The following is an 18,265-nucleotide window of genomic DNA, read 5'->3' as shown; positions in this document are numbered from 1 at the left end:
TGGACAAGACTAGAGGGAGGGGACAAGCCAGAAGTCTGTCCCTGTGGTCCAGGTGAATGACAATGGTCTTGGCCACATGGAAGTAGTGTGACTTTCATCTCTGGGGCTGCCAAAAAAAGCCCTGCCCTGGATCATCTCCACCCCCACTGGATCATCTTACACACCCAGTTCCTCTCCATCTGCTCTGACTGGTCCACTGCTAAAGAGCTTACACTAGAAACCACAGCAAGTGAGTGCAGTCACAGGGAGAACCATGCAAGGAAGGGCTTTGTAAGCATTATTTGGAGAAACAGTGGTTTGCTCTGGTGGCCCTTGATGTGTTGGTCTGCCCAGCACTTACTCCCTCTATTCTTCTCTGGGGACCCATCTTTCTTATGCGTGTCAGTCCATGTGCTTGAGTATAATTAATCCATCCTCTTGCTCAAGAGATGGTCAGATAAGCAGGCCTGTCCAATCAGCACACTCCACTGTCTTGGTCACATTTACCAGTTAGGAGACAGATATGTGTCCTAGGCTGGTCAAATGGGACCCAATCTCAGGACTGTGACAGATATATTAAGGACAAGATGCTCATTATATAGTGTGATTGCCACTCTGGTAGGATATATTCCTGAAGCTGCCGGAACCTGAACCGACGCCTCTTCCCAATTGAGACTGGAAACTAGGAGGCAGGGACCTGTAAAGCAGATTAAGGAAAGGGGCTCCATGAAGTACAAGAGGCAAGACAGAGAGGATGTGAAAAGTCTTGAAACCACTCCAGGCACCTTGAAATTGTTGCAGCCTGCGGACCATGTATGATTGAACCCCAGGAACAATCAGAGATGGACAGAAAAGCATACGTGGTGGGTGACTTGAACAATCCAATGGCTTTGGGACAAGATGGGCTTCCCTTCAATCAGATGGCATCTACTGGTTGACATTGGCAGGTGATTCGAATGAGCCAATAACATTGGGACACGGTGGGCTTTCTTCATCCAGAAAAGAAGAATCTTTATAAAACCCCTAGCCAAAGGAGCCACAAGCAGCTCAGCTTTCTGAGACCCCTCCTGTTTGGGGATTTTTCTTCTCTCATCCTCTCTGCTTAAAAAAACTCTACTCTTTTGCTCACACCGTTATCCATGGTTTTCATTCTTCAAAATTGCAAGGCAAAGACCCTGGGCTCAGACAGAGCACAATCATTAAGAATGCAGACATTCTGAGATTAAAGCCAGGGCAGCAAAAAGCAGAACTGAGAGATGGAGAGACTGATTCCTGGTGCCATCGTTTGAGCAACTCAATCCAGCTATACCTGATGCCGGAAATTTTTGAGTCAATAACTCTCTTTTAGCTTTAGACAGTTTGGGTTAAAAGACTATCAGTTTTCTAAGAGGTGGTAAACTCCCTGTGGCTGTTTGTACACTTGTTATGCGAAGTGCAAGTAAAAGACCATCAGCAACACCTGAGCATTTGTTAGAAATGCATAATCTCAAGCCTCACTCCCAGACCTAGTCAACCACAACCAGCATTCACACAACCTTCCCCAAGGCAAGCACATTGCAGTTGGAGAAACACTTAGCCAAAACAATCCAAGCTTCCAAAAGAACCATATATCTTTTAAAATTCTTTTCAATCCTGAGTCCTCTGACCTGTTTCCAACCTTCCTCTGAAAAGCTGGAAAGAGAAGTTGGCAAAGAGCCTCAAGAACACTGAAGTGCAGGTCAGGGAGGGACAGTGTGAACCCTAAAGGACATCTTCTGGGTGCTGTTTGAAGGGTGAGGCTCCCACCCCAGATTTCCTTTTACGTTTGAGGTGTAAGTTCTCATGGTTCAGGGGAGAAGGTCCCAGAAGGCTGCAGCCAGTCATGCACGGAGTAGAGAGAAAGAAAGAGTCAGAGAATGAAGTGGGGAGGGACTCCAGCCCAGTGGGGAGGTGGTTCCTTTAATTCTATTTGCTTTTCAGAGGGTAAACACATTTTTTAAATGCCTCTAACACCCCTGGCTGTTGCTTCAGAGAAGAATCAGAATGGTAGATAAAGAAGCCTTGCCGCCTTTCACCCACAGATGAGAGAAGTGTTGGGAACAGCAGAGGGAGTGAGGGCTGAGTGGCCCAATCAGTCCCCTGTGAGTTTGGGATAAAGGCTGTGTCACTTTCGCTTGCCAAGTAATGGGTGTTCAAAAATACTTGTTAAGTGACCAGACAACTCCAATGTATGATCCTGGACTGGATCCTGGATCAGACAACCAAACGTCACTATCACGGATACCACTGGGACAATTAGAAAAAAAATGGATGTGAGGAGCAGATTAGGTGATGGCATCACAGCAGCGAGAAATTCTCTGAATTTGATAAACGTATGGTGGTATGTAAGGGAGCGTCCTGGCTTGTAGAAGACTCATGCCCAGTTTTAAGAGGAGCAAGGTCCAAATGTCAACAGCTCTTCTCAAAAGGCTGAGCAAAATGATAATAACCACCACCACCATTGTCATCAACATACACCATCTGCATGTATGAATGTGAAAAACAGAAGGAAGCGAAGCTTGCACTATGACTACATTTCCCAGAATCCCCTTCTCCGTAGGCTCTACGGTAGCAGCGAGGCAGGCGCCCTGCTGCCCACCGTGGCCCCAGTTGTCCACCCGCTGCACAGGGGCGGTGTCCAGCTCTCCACGCTGGGGACACAACACCTGAAAACAGCAACTTAAGAGGAACCAGCAACTTGTAAGTCCCGGCTACTAGGGAGGCTGAGGCAGGTGAATCGTTTGAGCCCACATATTCGAGACCAGCCTGGGCAATACAATGAGGGCCCATCTAAAACACATTAATTAATTTAAAAGAGGAGGATGAATTTGTTTGGCTCACAGTTTCAGAGGTCTCAGTCCACAGTCAGCTGGCTCCGTGGCTTGGGGCTGTGACGAGGCAGCGCATCATGGCAGAAGCAGCCCACTCACCTCATGGCAGCCCGGAAGCCATGAGACTGGAAGGGGCGGGGCTTCCAATGGTCCCTTGAAGGGCCCGCCCCCTAACTTCCTCCCCGCAGGCTCTGCCGCTTAAAGGTCCTAACATACTGTTCCAAGGGACTGAGGAACCAAGTCTTCTACACGCGATTATTGCAGATCCCAACGACAGAACTTTCGTAGACTCTCCCAGGGTGAGCTACATTATTTGCAGGGACCAGTACAAAAGGAAAATGCAGAGTCCCTTGCTCAAAAAGCAGGGAAAAGTGACGTTCCAGGGACTAACTATAAATCTCCTTCCTTCCATGACCTTTCTCTCAACTGATCACAGTGATTCTTCATTTGCTACTTAATGTTCTCCACAAAGGAAAATTTAAATTATCAGCATAAAATTTCCAGTTCATCTTTATAATATGCAAATAGGAGAGCCTTTAACTTGTATGTGAAATTACCCTATAGGTATTTCAAAGCTTAGCCATGTGTATACAGCTCATCCAAACAGCAAAAACTACACAAAGTTACCTTTATTTCTTTTTGCTATGTACACGTATTCTGCCAACACTCCTTACCTTCAGCTAATTGATGAGGAAGAAAATAGCATAGGTTGCCCTATCTCTCCCTTTCCCTCATTGTTACATAATTTTCAGTGTAAATGGTTGACCAAACACATGAAGTAGCTTGCTGTACACTTTCCATCTCTTTGCTATAATAAAATACTTGAGGCTGGGTAACTTATAAAGATGAAAGTTCATAGGGTAGGGCACCAGCTCTGGTCAGGATATCATGGTGGGAGGACATGAAAAAGGGACAGACCATGTGACAGAAGTTAGAAACTGGGGAGGGGCTGGTTTTACCCTTTTATAACAACTCTCTTGCAAGAACTAATTGGGCTCCCATGAGAATAACATTAATTCCCACCCCCCTTATTTGGCAGTGCTGGGGATTGAACTCAAAGCCTTGCACTTGCTAGACAAGTCCCATATCATGTGAGCCATGGCCCAGTCCCATTAATTCCTTTCAAGGGTGGCATCCCTTAACCTAATCACATTCCTCTAGGTTCCACCTCTTAAAGGTCCCACTACCTGACCATGGTCACACTGGTAACCAAGCAGAGCCTTTGGGGCACAGTGTATCTGTATCCAAACCATAAGAAAGGATATGAAAGTGTTCCTTGGTCAGTGATGTTTCTTAGAGCACCTTCTTTCAGGGTCCAAAGAAAGTTCTTGGTTCCAATGGGAAGTATGACCTTTTGGGGCTCTCAGAGGCCCTAATTGCTCAGCTGTGATTACATAGCACACTTACCTTGTACTGGCTATGAGTCCAGCTCACCTCCCACAAATTGTGGGTGCACTGGAATTCTATGATCATGGGGCATCTCAAAGGCTATATATGAAGGAGGTGGCAAGGAATGCAGGGCACATTTGCTCTGATAACCTAAGCCCTCTTTCAGAGCCTTACTTCCCAGCCTCTTTCACAACTGTCTAAAGTCATGTTCCCATAAGAGATTCCTATTCCATATGTTCATCTGGGTTTTCCCTGTCCCAGACTGAACTTTGACTGACAGAACAAGTGTGGCAACATGATAACAACTAGTGAATCTGGTAAAGTATTTACAGTCATCCACTGAACTATATACCTCCTCTGTAGAGGTCACATTTTCATAAAGAATATTTTTTAAATAAATATTTTGAGAAATGACTCAATAAGGGAATAAATGAATGTCGTTGTTAACCAGATTTTAAAAAATTGTCCTTTGCTTAGATCTTTATTGAGTAGACCACATGCACAGTGGAAGCACCTCCCTTATGTTGCTCAATTTCTATCTACTTATTCTAAGACTTTGGGGAAGTCCAGCTCCATTTCACTCCAAATTTCTCTGTTGGAGAAAAAAAGTTTGTATCTATGTTTTGTTGTTCTGATGAAAGAGGCTATTGAGTAGTCCCCATCCCACCCTCCCTGCCCATAAGAACTGAAGGTTTCATGTTGCATATCATAGAACCTTTATTATTTTTCCTCTAAATTCTTAGAAACTTACATAACTTTCGTGCTCTAGTTATGAATGACACCATTTATAGACATTTAAAATGCATCTTCATTTATAAATATTTTACATTTGGTCCATAGAACAGATAATTTTACTAAATAGTACTGTAATTTTTTTAAACAGGCTCTGTATATAGTTTGAATATGCATATATTACATATATTTTATATAGAGATAGATTTACCTGGTGTTCTGAGAATAAATCCTTATTGCAAAAAAAAGCATATATGATAATACAATATCTTTCCCCCCCAGGGTAAATACTAAAAAAAAGTTACACATATTCACAGTTCTCACAGTAATTGCACGACACTTAATATTGTGCTCTATAAAGTAAGTTTGGATGGAAATCAGTTAGGGGATTTCTTGCCAAACATCTCAGTTAGAGTTGCTTACAGACATTAAATATACTGCATTTATGTTAGAAAGACCTGGTCTGAGTTTCACATTGAAGAACACAGAGCAAGTGAGACATCTCCCTGCCCTTATTCTAAAGGGATTCACACAGGTGGGGGTAGGACGGGACCATGAGACACAGTGTAGGGTCCTTCCATTCTAAACCCTAGAATGTAACAATACCTATGCACTTGGATCACGGATTCGCCACTGGGCACTGGGACACCTTAGCAAGGAGACTATTTTACAGATGGCCTCAGGAAAGGGTTGTAGATTGCCTACACAGTATCACATGGGATTCTAGATGCCACACGTGAGGATGCATGTGCATGTGTGTGCATTTAGATGTGCATACATGTTTTTATTCTCTACAATAATGTGCTTAATATCTGAGGGTGATACCCTATTGCAAGAACTGGTGTGCTGGTCACTTTCGTGTAAGAATGACGAGAGATTAAAAAACCCACAATCACAGTTATTCACCATAGTTACTAAGGATTAGTCATAAAACACAGTTTGTGAGCTAAGGAGCTACAGGGTGCAACATATGCTTTGCTACATGGGGGCCCCTCTTCCTGGTGAATGAGAAGATCCTGCTGGAACTTGCAGGAAACTTTACTGGCTTCCCACCAACACTATGGAGCCCAATCCAGAAAGGAACAAGTAATGCCTCCCAATGAAGCAGGTTAAGCCTGGGCAGGGTGGGACGGGGATGGAGCACGGGTTGGCACCGGCTCCTCAGTGGGTGGGTGGATTTGAGTGACAGCAAGACCATTGGCTGAGGAATTTGGAGAAAGGCGAAGAGGCAGCTGGGTTGGGGTGGCAGTGAGTGACAGTTTAAGGGGTGAAACCAGGGACAGCTGGGTCCATCCTGACTCCAGACTTACTGGCTTCCTCTGCAGGGGTTCTGTGTGCTCTGTAAAACTAGGCAGTTCAGAGAAAGTCGGGCTCCTACTTGGGGAAGGTCTCCAGGAGGGTCCTGAGGTCCCCCAGAATGGTGGCCACCAAAAGAAACATGTTGTGCTTGTGACTCTTTCCCAGCAAGCAGGGCCCCCTTGGACCAGGTCCTATCAGGATGCCAGCAGGAGGAGCTGCAGAAGCACTGGGCTGCCAGGTGCGCTCACTGGGGCGCGGGGACAGGGATGCTCTGCACAATGGCTGCGGGGACGCTGTGGTGGTTTTGTCAAGCTGCCTCGGAAAGAAGAATATCGAAAACTGAAAAGGCAGAGCTCCGCAGGCTCCCATTGCAGGCTCCCATTGCAGGCTGTGCTGTACAAAATGCCCTTGAACCCTGCGTCAAAAGCCTTGCCTTGCCTGCCTCCTACAAAGGCCAGGCCAAGCTAACAGTCAGGTCTGGCAGGAAGAGAACCGTCAGGAGGGGACTAAAAACCAGGAGTGTGTGACCTTGCTAGGACACACTCACTGGTGGGATAAAAATGAGCTACAGTGGCAGTTATAAATGCTTACCGACCGTTCATAGGGAAAGGTCACCAGCCTGCAGATGCTGGAAGCCACTGGGTGTGTGGCTATGGCAGGACTCGCCCAGAGTCCCCCCACCTCCCCTCTCTGCATGGTGATGGTGTCTGGACCTGCCACTCGAGGTAGGTGGAGACAGGGTATCTTCAGTCATCAAGTGGTGATTGGTGCAGCCAGGTGGGGGTGACAGCATTGGGTCGGCCAGCGGCCTGCACCCCTAGATGTAGGCCTCCTTGCTGGCTGAGCTGCCAGCCTGGGGCTGCTCTGGACCGTTCTCTGGGCGGACAATGTCTTCACTGGGCTGGATCATAACCTGGAGACGCTGTGGACAATGGGAAGGTGGCATGAGGCTCTCCAAGAATCCAGCCCTGCAAGCCCACCCTGTGGGCTCTGCTATCACATCCACACCTGGCCTCCAGCCTCATCACCATGTCCTCTACGACCTCCCCCACCCCCACCTGGCCAGACCACATCCGCTGTCACTTGGCTGATGGCAGGGACCCCTGACTAGCCCTCCACACCATTTTGTGCCATCTCCCTCCTCTCTATTCTTAGCATAGCAACAAAACCGCAGCCGGTTCCCACTCCTCTACTCCTCAGGACTCAACAAGGGCTCTCATTTCACAAGAGTCAAAGTCCTCACATGTTCTTATTTTGTTAATAGTTCATCTTCCTCTACTAACCCCTAAGCTCCATGAGGGTAGTCTCTGCTCCTTTTGTTCCTGGCTGTGTCCCTAGCACTGTCAACGGTGTCTAGCACATGGTAAGTATTCAATACTTCTCTGCTGAGTGGGTGAGTCCCCTCACTGCATGTGTCCCCAGCAACCCTGTCTTGTTACTGACCCCCATGACCTCAGGAATGCCTTTGTCTTTCCCCCTACTGGGCTTTTGCATAGGCTGTTCTCTGCCTGTCTGTCCTTCTGACACCCAGCTGCCTTTTTAGGCTCTGCAGCAGATCATGGGAAAACAAAAGCTTTGGACCTAGACTTAAAAGAAAAGGACCTCACATGACAAGTCACAGTCAAAATGCAGGGGCACTAAAAATAGCGAATAAAATGACTTTCAGGCTTGTGTGAATAGAGTGTTTAGGAAACATAAGTGATGTTTGTTTGTAAGTACACTCGGATCCCTTTCCCAGCATCGCTCATTATGTGAATGCAAAGATTCCCAAATCCAAAACATCTGAAATCTGAAACCCTTCTGCTCCCAAGTATTTTGGGTAAGGGACGTTCAACCTGTATGCAATGGTGGGAAGCACGTCTTTCCTAGAGGCTAAGACCACAATTTGTCTCTATCAAGCCCCCAAATGAGATTAGAGTAAGCCCTCCACAAGTCTGACACCACCCCCATTGGCACCTGCCTAACAGCCTTCAAGATAAAGTCTAAAGTTCCCGTCCTGATTTTCAAAGCCCTTCCCAATCTGACCTGACCTCTATACTCCCAACTTGATCTCTTATCACTCACCCCCTACTCCAGCCTCCAGCCACACAGATCTCCTTCAAGTTCATCAAATGCAGCTTAGACCCCTAGACCTTTGCACATGCTTTCCCCTGCTCCCTCCACCTTCTAGGAACACTCTTTCTGCCTCTACCACTAACTCTGATTTTCCTTCAGGCCTGTCATTAGTGATCCCCTCTTCAATCCAGCAGAGCTATTTGTTCCCATCTCCTTGGCTTGTCCCAATGGTGCCCATCTAACACTAGGGGCATGGGCTGTTCACCAGGGTGGAGGAAGGGGACTAGCACACACCTGCTTCAGGGAGCCCTTTAAGGTGAGGAACATGTAGGCCATGTACCCAGGAATGAGAACCATGGATGACAGAGCCATGAGCCAGCCCACACCCTGGCCCCACTTGGGGAACACGTAGCTTCCCATGGTGAGAGGAGTCATTTGTACAGCGCTGAAAATGAACACACCCTGGGGAGGAAAGAGGCAGGAATGTAGTCAGCCACCCAGACTGGATAAGCAAGGCCCCTCCCAGACCATGCAGCCCACAGACCCTTGCTCCCCACCCGTGGACTCTTACAAGGGCCCAGCACCACAGGAATCCTGCATGCAAGGCCACTGCTTGCACACAGGCACCTCTCTGCGTGACAGAAGAAGTGCCCTCTCTGGGAGATAGGTGGGAAAGGCACCCTCTAGGGAGACCCAAAAGAGGAGGACCCGCTTCCAGCGGGTAGCCAGCTTGCTGAGTAGAACAAGGGTTGGATGTCAGCTCAGTCTTCCAGGGCCTTGTGTAGAACATGACACAGGCAGAGGCCCAGTGCCCACCCTGAGGCCATAGAGGGGAAGAATCCCTGAGAAAGAGAGGCTGGAGCTTGGGTTTTTGCATCAAGCCAAACTAGTTTGAATCCCATCACTAATTTACTGAGTGACACTTGCTGGGTGAGCCCAGGTCCTTCAGTGACATGGAACAACAATGCCTATTTCACAGAGGATGTGGAAACATCTGTGTCTGCTTCCAAGCATGGCTTAGAAAAGATTCTCAGCAACCAATAGGGAAATGTGTTACTAGGGAGTGGGGGTTTGGGGGGCCTCTCCCTTGCCTCTACCCCAGCAGCTTTATCCCATGCCTGGGCTAGCCTCATCCTTACCGCCACAATGATGGGGGTAAAGAAGGACCAGCACAGCTTCCACCAGATGCAGGGCCTGGAACCAACCATCTCTTGGATATTGTCATAGAATCGGTTGACACCTATGACATTAGAGCAAGAGCATAAGGGATGGATGAGCTATGAGGACTTAGAGGTTCAAAGCCCAGCTCTATCTCTTTCTCATGGTGTAACCATAAGCAGGTCACCTGACTTTGGGGTTCTCATCTGGAACATGGGACAGGTTCTTAGTTACTGAAGTATTTTTCAATGGCTAAAGTCTTGCTACAAGTGGGAAAGCCAGTCACTTAAATGCAAAGATATCAACCAACTAAAGGATATTTTACAAAATGTGTCCCTCTTACTCGACATCTATCCCAGCCATCCCTTCAGTGGCCTTGCAGAGTGGGGACATTTCCCCTGATGGTCTGTTACTATGGAAAAATTGTGACAGTTTGTAAAAAAGAACTTCAGATCTTGCAATAAAGAAAACCCCAAGCCCACAGGATGGCTTGGAGTCCAGCTGGGCACTGATGGAATTACAAAGTCAGTGAGGATCCCACAGTTAGATCAGTTAGGGGGGAGGGACGATGATGACGGGGATGAGGTGCAGGTACACCACGGAGGAGATACAGAATGATGACCTTGCTGTGACAGTCAGATGTGTTACACATTCTGCCCTGTGGGCTATATCATGCAGTTGGCTCAGGAGGCTTTGCCCCAAAAGAAACAAATAAAATCAATAATCCCTTTGTTACCTGTTCTAAGATACTTTTAATGACAGCCTAGCTGGTGTTAAAACATCTTCAAACCTTTGTTTATATTTTGGATTTTCCTTTCCCAGGTAGTATCTCATACCTCTTTATCCCCAAATTTATGAAGAAATGCTGGTTCCTTTTTTTTTTTGGTGGGAGTAGGGTTTGAACTCAGGGCTTTGCGCTTGCAAAGCAGGCATTCTACAGCCTGAGCCACAGCTCCAGTCCTGGCTCCCATTTTAAATGAATATATTTAAGGGTTCTTATATCTTCTAAACATGGGCCCTTCTTAGCTAGGCTCATTATTGTGAAGACAAAGTAAATTACTGCAGGGAAAGGGCATGGAGTTCAAGTTGTATTTGTTGGATGATGATTGAAGAAAGGAATGAGTGAGTGAGTGAATGCAGGAGGCTGGGGTGATACTCACCATAAAACCAAGAAATGGAGACACATTCAAAGAACACGAGGAATAGCAGGCTCATGCCACTGGCAGAGTAGTAATCAAAAAGCTTGAAGACATAGATGCCCCCCTGCAAGGGGAAAAGAGGCTGAATGCAGGCCCACTCCCCACTACACACCCATAGCATTGATCTTGGGAGCCTGAAGAGGCTATATGGAAGCAAGAAAGTCTGAGGGTAGATTAGGGAAGCACTGAGCACAAAGGCATGTGGATGGCTACCATCTGGGTGTTGGGAAGAAATGTCCAGGTGGTAAAGACAGCCATTTCCAAGAGGGCTGGAAGAGGACCTGGTTACCAGAGTTGGTCGTGCCTCTTCCATACTGAAAACCTTCCCTGGCTTATGTAAGACAATAATATAGCACATAAGTAAGTAGAGAGATATCAATTCAAATCAAATCTAATCCAAAAGCCCACAAGGTCTGATTTGCCACCCCACCCACTTTCTTACTCATTCTGCTTCCATCACACTGGCTTCCTATCTACCCTTTAAGTTCCTAAGCCCATTCCCTCTGCAGGACCTTTGTACCTGCTGTGCTTTCTTTTCCAGATCCTTCCCTGGCTTGGTCTTTACCGTTTAAGTCTCAGCTCAACTGCCATTTCCTTAGAGAGATCACTCCTAACTACCTTGTCTGAAGTGCAGTCCCACCTGCCTCTGCTGTTCATTCTCCATCCTAAGGTCCCTTGTTCTCATGGTATACTTAATTTCCAAAATCATCTAATTTGTATGTTACCCTTATCCACCAAAGTATAAGCTCCAAGACAGCACACATGGCAGTGTCTGTCCCATTAACTGTTGAATTTCAGGGTCCTGCTAGCCCCTAGCATGTGTTCAACAACTACAAATGAATTCAGGAATGAAGACGTACCAACTCTGTGTCAGGGCTGCATTTGCAGGTATAGCTTTGTGGATTGTAAATCAGGTCCACAGCCTGAGCTCATAACTTCAAGGCCATTTATATTTATTGTACAATCCACCAGGTCTGTGTATGTCTTCTGACTAGACTAGGGAGGCCTTGGATACAGAGAGCATTTCTCATTAAAATCAATACAAAAGAACAATGGCAATGAAAGGAAGTTTGGGTAGTGTCAAAGGCCTGACTCCAATTTGCCTCTCTGACTCATTTCTGAGTCTTTCAAAACTCAGCTCCTACATCCTCTTCTCTAGGAAGTGGGCACTGGTGCCCCAGACCAGGTGAGGTTAGCATTCTGTAGCTTTGTCCTGTGCCTTCTAGCTGGATGTCTGTTTCTCCCACCAGCCTGGGACCCTGTCTACATCATTGCTGTGTGTCCAGGGCTTGGCACAGATGGTGCTCAGTGCAGGACAGAAAGTGGGAATAGGACAGGGCTGGTGAAAGGAGGCCCTAGGCCAGGCCCTATGGCAGCTCTGGGGCACCAGTGCCCACTTGGCCTACCTGGGTGATGTTAGAGAGGCCAATCAGGTAGGAGACGATACAGACAGCAGCAATGAAGAGCTCTCTGCGGTTGCGGAGGAGTCTGGGGTACTCATCCACTAGGGCAGTAATGAAGCCTTCCACGGTGCAGAACTTTGTGGGAGGGGTACGGAGGGACACAGAGGTCAGTTACCTGCAGCAGCCCTCGCCCTAACCCACCAAATTCTGGCCCTGGGGAAGACAAGAGGCCTGCAGCACTGAGATGGCAGAGCCAGGCTGGCTCTGGGATCCAGCCTAATCCTGCTCTGGACCTCTAGGAGAGGTCCCCATTCCAGACATCAGTTTCCCCTTCAGGAAAATGGGAACATTGGTTAAGGTGAAGTCTCTCACAGTGGAAACATCTAGGGGTCTGGAATTCTCAGTCATCTTCTTGGGGACGTAGGAGTGACCTCCTCTCCCTGCTCCTAGTCTGGAAAAGGCTGGAGTAGGAACTCTTGAAGGTGCTGTGGGTGGGAGACTCACCTGGCTATCAATACCCAACATCAGTAGCATGGAGAAGAAGAGGATGGCCCAGAGGGGAGAGATGGGCAGCTGCGTCACTGCCTCAGGGTATGCCAGGAATGCCAGCCCAGGGCCTGGGGAGGGGCGAGGGCAAACAAGAAGAAAAGAAGGAAAAGTATTGACTGCCTACAGTGAGCCCAGCAGGCTGCCCACTTTCCAAGTTTTATTTCATCTTCTCTTCTGAGTAACCTTTCAGAGAGTGCTGTCAGCCCTGATGGGGACCAAGAGCTGTGTGTGTGGTCCTGGAGGTAAGAGAGCCAGGAAGGAGCTGCAGCTGCTGTTCAGATGAAGGACCACAGTAGCCTGGCCAGTGGTAGGGATGGTGCAGGTGTGGAGAGACCTGAGAGGCAGGTGGAGGGCGGGTCCTGGCCTGGGCACTGAACCTTCCCTGGGATGCAGAACACGGGGGCAAAGAAGGCTGGGGAGGTCTGTTTAGGACATGTTAGATCTAAGGATCAGGTAGGGGATGGATAAGGGTTCAAGGGAAACCAGAAAGAAAATGTAACCTTCCTTGGGTCCTGCTCTGAAATGGGACTGGGCAGAAGTGGGTGGAAAGGTCCACAGAAATGAGATTGGGAGCTGCTCTAATAGGAGAGATTAGAACCTCAGCAGAGAACATTCCTTTCCACATGCCCAGCCTAACTTTCCAGGGACAAGTCATGTCACCTCCCTGAGCCTCAAGCCCCCTACCACGTGCACACGGTGAGTCCCTCCGATGTCTGCTTGCCCGGCTGAGCAGGGAAGTGTCTGCGACCCTGGGGGCTTCCTTGGGCCCATGGCATTGGTGGGGAAAAACGTGTGGGGAGCAGAGTAGGCATAGCCTACTTGGTGAGAACTTTTCAGGAACCAGGACTTGGGGATCTTTGGATCATGGAATTGACCATATCTCAGCTGGACCCAAGTGGACACTCTTCATGACAACAGACCCCAGCACGGTTAGCCCCTCCTCCTCCCCAGGAGCTCAGCCCACCACAGTGTGGTGCTGACCTGAAGCTGCCACATCGGCAATGGACCTCTTGGTGACATGAGCCATGAAGCCCACAATGGAGAAGATGACGAATCCTGCAAACATGCTGGTGCAGGAGTTGATGCAGCAGACAATGATGGAGTCCCTGGAGAGGAGGGTGGAGGGAGTCAGAGAGGGTGAGGCCAGGAAGGGAAGGTGGGCTAGTCGACATGGCTAGGGGCAGGGGTGGGGCAGGATGAGGGTCCCTGGGAGCCCAGCTGGGACGGCAGTCTTAGGGTTAGGGTCAGGGGTGGCCTCTTGCTCTGACCCTGGGTCCCAGAGCAAGCCAGGGAAGGGTGGAGGCAGAAGCAGGGTCAGGGATGGAGCATAACTGGAAGGGGTGGCCATTGGGATTCGCTCAGAGAGGGTTGAACTAAGAGGGCAGAGGGATCTAATAGATAGAAAGAACTGGGGGCGTGGCCTCGGGGAGGTGTGACCTGGGGAGGGCGTGGTCTCAGAAGGGCGTGGCCCCGGGTGATGGGGGCGTGGCCACGGCAGGCGTAGCCATGACCAAAGGGCTCAGGGGCCAGCCCCTGTCACCTGTAGACGTTGTTGTGGAAAGAGTTGTAGCTCCCGAGAGCGATGAGGGACCCCAGGCCCAGCCCGTAGGAGAAGAAGATCTGGGTAGCTGCATCCAGCCACACCTGTAGGCACGGTGGTCACGAAAGGTCAAGTCCGCTCATAATCTCGCCCACAGCCCTCAGGGTCTTTTTTATGTCAAAAGCTCCACCCGACAACGACCCCAGTGTGTGCGCGGGTTGGAGAGGCGTAGTGACTTGTGCAGCTGCCGGCAGGCGAGTGAGGGTGGCTTCTGCACTAGCTCTCACCTCGGAATCCGACAGCTTGCGGAAGTTGGGCGTGATGTAGAAGAGGATGCCCTCCTTGGCCCCGGGCAGCGTCACCCCGCGGAAGAACAGGATAATGAGCATGATGTAGGGATACGTGGCCGAGAAGTAGACTACCTGGGAGGAAAGTGGGTGACCGGGTCACTGCCGCTCCCAGCACCCAAGATCCTCCTCCTGCTCCACCACCTACATCCAAACCTGTTATAGCTCTGGCTTGGGTCCAGTGCTTCTTCCTGCAGGAAGCCCTCTTGGCTCCCTAGCCTGCTCTGCAGGGCCTCCTTTCTGAAGCCCTTCCTTGCAGTCTGAACCAAACAGCTCAAAAGCTGGTTTTTCTCTACCCCCCCACTCCTATTTTCTTCTTCTATATTATCTAAGGAATACGTGTGATAATAGGGAAATTGAAAAATCACATGTGAGCACACACACAAGTTCCCCTTTTACTTAACATGCTTAAAGCTAGGGATGCACAGCAAGGTAGTCCCTATTTTGTTTCCTAGTCATTGTGTCATCGTTTCATGAACAGTGTGATTTTTAATTATGGAAGGCGGCCCCTCAGGAGCCTCAAGTTCCCCTACTGCTAACCATGAGTTGCTTCCAATTTTATGTGAATCTAGATACTACACTGAACACCCCTGTATATAAGTCTTTATTTACAAAATCATTATACCACTCTTGGGAAAAATTCCTAGCTGCGGAATTACTAAGTGAGAAGGAATAAACTTCCTTCTGCCTTCTGGAAACAACTCCATCCAGCATCGCAGAGTGGTTTCCTTGCAGGCCCACACTGAGTATAATCCTATTAAAAATTGTTTCATGTCAAGTTGATAATCAAATGACTGATACTGTGTGAAATTGCATTTCTTTGCCCACTTGTGAGGCTGAGCAATTTTCAAGCTCAGTGCCCCCTTGTTCTCTGAGTCTGATGGGAACCTGTTTACTCGTCAGCCTGGGCTTTTCTCTGGATCACCTTTGCCTCCTCGACTAGACTCTGGAATTCTTTAAGAATAGTCAACAGAACAACCACCACCCTGGGAATTACAAAAGGGGATTAAAAAATCACATATATTACCTGTAGGCTGTGTAACTTTGGATCAGTGACTTATGTTATCTGAGCCTCACTTTCTCTTGTCTGGAAAATGGGTGTAATTTCCCATGCTACTCAGAAAGCTGGTTGTGTGAGGCTGCCAATGTGCTTAAGATATGCTGCCTAGGTCTTTGCTTCCCTGTGTCTTCTATGTTCAGCAGGGAGCCAGGCATACAGTAGGTATTCAATAAATGCTTACTGATGGATGGGTTGATGCAGTGAAAGGGGCCCTACTGTGTTCCCCAAGAAGAAGTCAGTATCCTAATGTGGAAGGGCTCTAGGTGTCACCCCCAAATACCGATGGTTGATACCATGTGCTGAGTGCCTGCTACGCACCAGGCACACACCAGCATTCTGTGCCGACTTGCCCTGAGAGGTACTGCTAGTATGACCATTTTATGGCTGAGGAGACTGAGGCTCAGAGAGGTGAAATGGCCACGTGCACACCCTGGGAAGCAGGACACCGACGCAAAGTCTCTGTGAAGCTCTTAGCCCTTGTGCTTTTCTGCCTCCTAAAGTTAGCCTCCTCTGGTCTCCCCAGTCCCTGAGACCTGACACCAGACTTGGGCCTGAGACCCTGGTGGTTCACAGTTCCCACCAGACTGCAATAGGACAGATTCACTGGCTCTGCCCAGGGCCAAGTGTGCAATTGGTTAAGGTTCTGTTGTGTTCTTTTGGAGTCCTGCAGCAATGTCTAGGACAGCTCAGACTCCCTGCCTTACCCTTACTCAGTTCCAATCCCTGCTCTGCCCCTGACTTGCTGGATGACCTTGGACAGCCCATGTGTCCTCTAGGCTTCCTTCAGGCCAGAGCCAGGGAGCAGTGGCTAGTTTCTGTCCTCAGACTCCTAGGGTGGGGCTTGAAAAGGAGAATCCAGGAGCTAAGGACAGCTCCCCACTTGTTCCTACTTGGCTTGTCGTGACTCTGCACTTGCCACAATAAACACAAAGAGAGAAAGGACAGCCCTTATCAGGCACCGAGCACTCTGCAAGTCACAAGCTCATGGGATTCACACAGCAAACCGATGGAGATGCATTCTCATTAGGCCCATTTTACAAAGGACTCTGAGTTTCAGAGAGGCAAAGTGGTTTGCCCAAGGTCACACAGCCAGCAAATAGCCAAGTTGGGACCTGGATGCAGGGCTCACTGAATACAGAGCCTGAGTCCTTAGCCATTCATCCCTCATGTCTGGATCGGAATGGGAAGTCCGCACTTTGGGCTCTTCACCAAGCACACGGTGGTACACAGGAGAAGTGTGTCAGATGGTTCTAATGCAGCATCTGCCTTCTCTTTGGTGATGGCTCTGGGTGAGACCATCAGTCTGCTACAGGCCTGTCTGGCTCCTTTCCTGCCATCCTCACAGCTGCTCTAGAAGGTAAGGAGTCTTAGCCCCATCTTACATGAAAGGAAATTGAGGCAGAGAACTGCAGGGACCTGTTCAATTCAAGGTGGTATAGGTTCATGGGAGGTGTGGGTCCTTGCCCAGGGAAGATATCTCCCTGTGGTCCTGTCCCCTGCCCTACCCCCATGTCCCCTACCTTTCCAGTCCAGCCGACCCCCTTCCAGATGCAGAAGTAGACCAGGATCCAGGCGATGGCCAGGGTGATGGCCAGTGGCCAGCGGATCTGGCCTGGCTTATCCAGTCCATCTGTCATTTGGTGCATGTTGCGCCTGGGGGAACAAAGAAAGGAGAGAGTCTCATGGAACCAGCAGGAGCTGGAGTGACCAGGGGTTTCCAGGATGCAGAAACAGACTATCCCCTCCTCTGGGATCATGCCAACACTGTGCCCTGTGATTTGGATGGAGACTGTGAGGCATGTTACAGTGACTGTCACAAGTAACTGTCTGCTCAAGAGGTCAAAGATAGCAGGACTTGCCAGTGCCTTAGCTCAGTCCCCACAATTGCTGCTCCTGGGCTCCCCTTCACTTTTGCTCTGCCCCCCACACAGTCCCGGGGTTCCTCTAAAGTACCAATCTGATCACGTCCCTCTCCTGCTCCACACCCTGGTGAATGACTCCCTGTCCCTGTAAGAATGATACAAACTCTGCCAAAACCTCTCAGGTTGGCACCGGCTTCTCTCTCGAGTCTCAGGGTCAGTCCCATTAGACTGACCCTCATGGCATCTCCTCTTGCCTGGCCCTCTCTCAGTGTCTCACTCCTCCCTCTGCAGGCACCTGGCTTCCCAACGCCTTCTTTCACACTACACAGCTGCTCCTCCCGAAGGCTGGTCCATGAGCCTCCTGGGGCTCCCACAGGCCCCTTTGCACCCCTCCTCTTAGCACAGGTCACCTGGTGCTGCCACTGCCCATTTGCACATCCAGGTCAGCAATCAGAGGCACATACATAATCAGTGCTGGAGAAATGTTTAGAGAATAAATGGCCAAATGAAGGGCGTGACATATTCAAGAGTTGCATGTGGAAGAGGCCAGCCAGCAGAATTTGGTTTGCAAGGAAACACACAAGACCAGATGTCTCCTATTCTATCACTCCCAGAGTGACAGAACCCACCTTGTCTGGAACCCACCTTGTCTGGAACCCTCCAGGCTACTCTCAGGCACTTCCCAGAGCTTCTTTCATGCCAAAGAGATGTGGGCAGCACATCCAGCCCCCTGGATGCACTCTCTGCCCCTCCCCAGCCTGTGCTGTGCCCCTGGAGGCTGACTGTGACATCTGGGATCTTGTCCTGTGGCTTCTCAGTGGGTTTGACCAACAGAAACACTGGC

At 49.2% G+C, this 18,265-nt stretch overlaps 1 protein-coding gene across 2 annotated transcripts in view; it reads right to left on the bottom strand.

Moving 5' to 3' along the window:
• Nucleotides 1-4,909: 4,909 nt before the first annotated feature.
• The window catches only part of Slc6a1 (solute carrier family 6 member 1), a 37,456-nt gene continuing 24,100 nt past the window's right edge, over nt 4,910-18,265 (bottom strand). For both annotated transcript variants that reach the window (XM_074044427.1, XM_020187244.2), the window contains 10 exons: nt 17,080-17,212; nt 14,440-14,574; nt 14,153-14,256; nt 13,594-13,718; nt 12,568-12,680; nt 12,067-12,198; nt 10,622-10,724; nt 9,443-9,543; nt 8,598-8,765; nt 4,910-7,170 (listed from right to left, as the gene is read on the bottom strand). In XM_074044427.1, the coding sequence (XP_073900528.1) occupies nt 7,066-7,170; nt 8,598-8,765; nt 9,443-9,543; nt 10,622-10,724; nt 12,067-12,198; nt 12,568-12,680; nt 13,594-13,718; nt 14,153-14,256; nt 14,440-14,574; nt 17,080-17,212 (1,219 nt within the window). In that variant the 3' untranslated portion in view covers nt 4,910-7,065. The remainder of the gene's footprint in view (nt 7,171-8,597; nt 8,766-9,442; nt 9,544-10,621; nt 10,725-12,066; nt 12,199-12,567; nt 12,681-13,593; nt 13,719-14,152; nt 14,257-14,439; nt 14,575-17,079; nt 17,213-18,265) is intronic.

The sequence above is a fragment of the Castor canadensis genome, chromosome 10 (genome assembly GCF_047511655.1).
Source record: "Castor canadensis chromosome 10, mCasCan1.hap1v2, whole genome shotgun sequence".
In the NCBI taxonomy this organism is placed as follows: Eukaryota; Metazoa; Chordata; class Mammalia; order Rodentia; family Castoridae; genus Castor; species Castor canadensis.
This window is presented reverse-complemented; position numbering and strand designations above follow the sequence as displayed.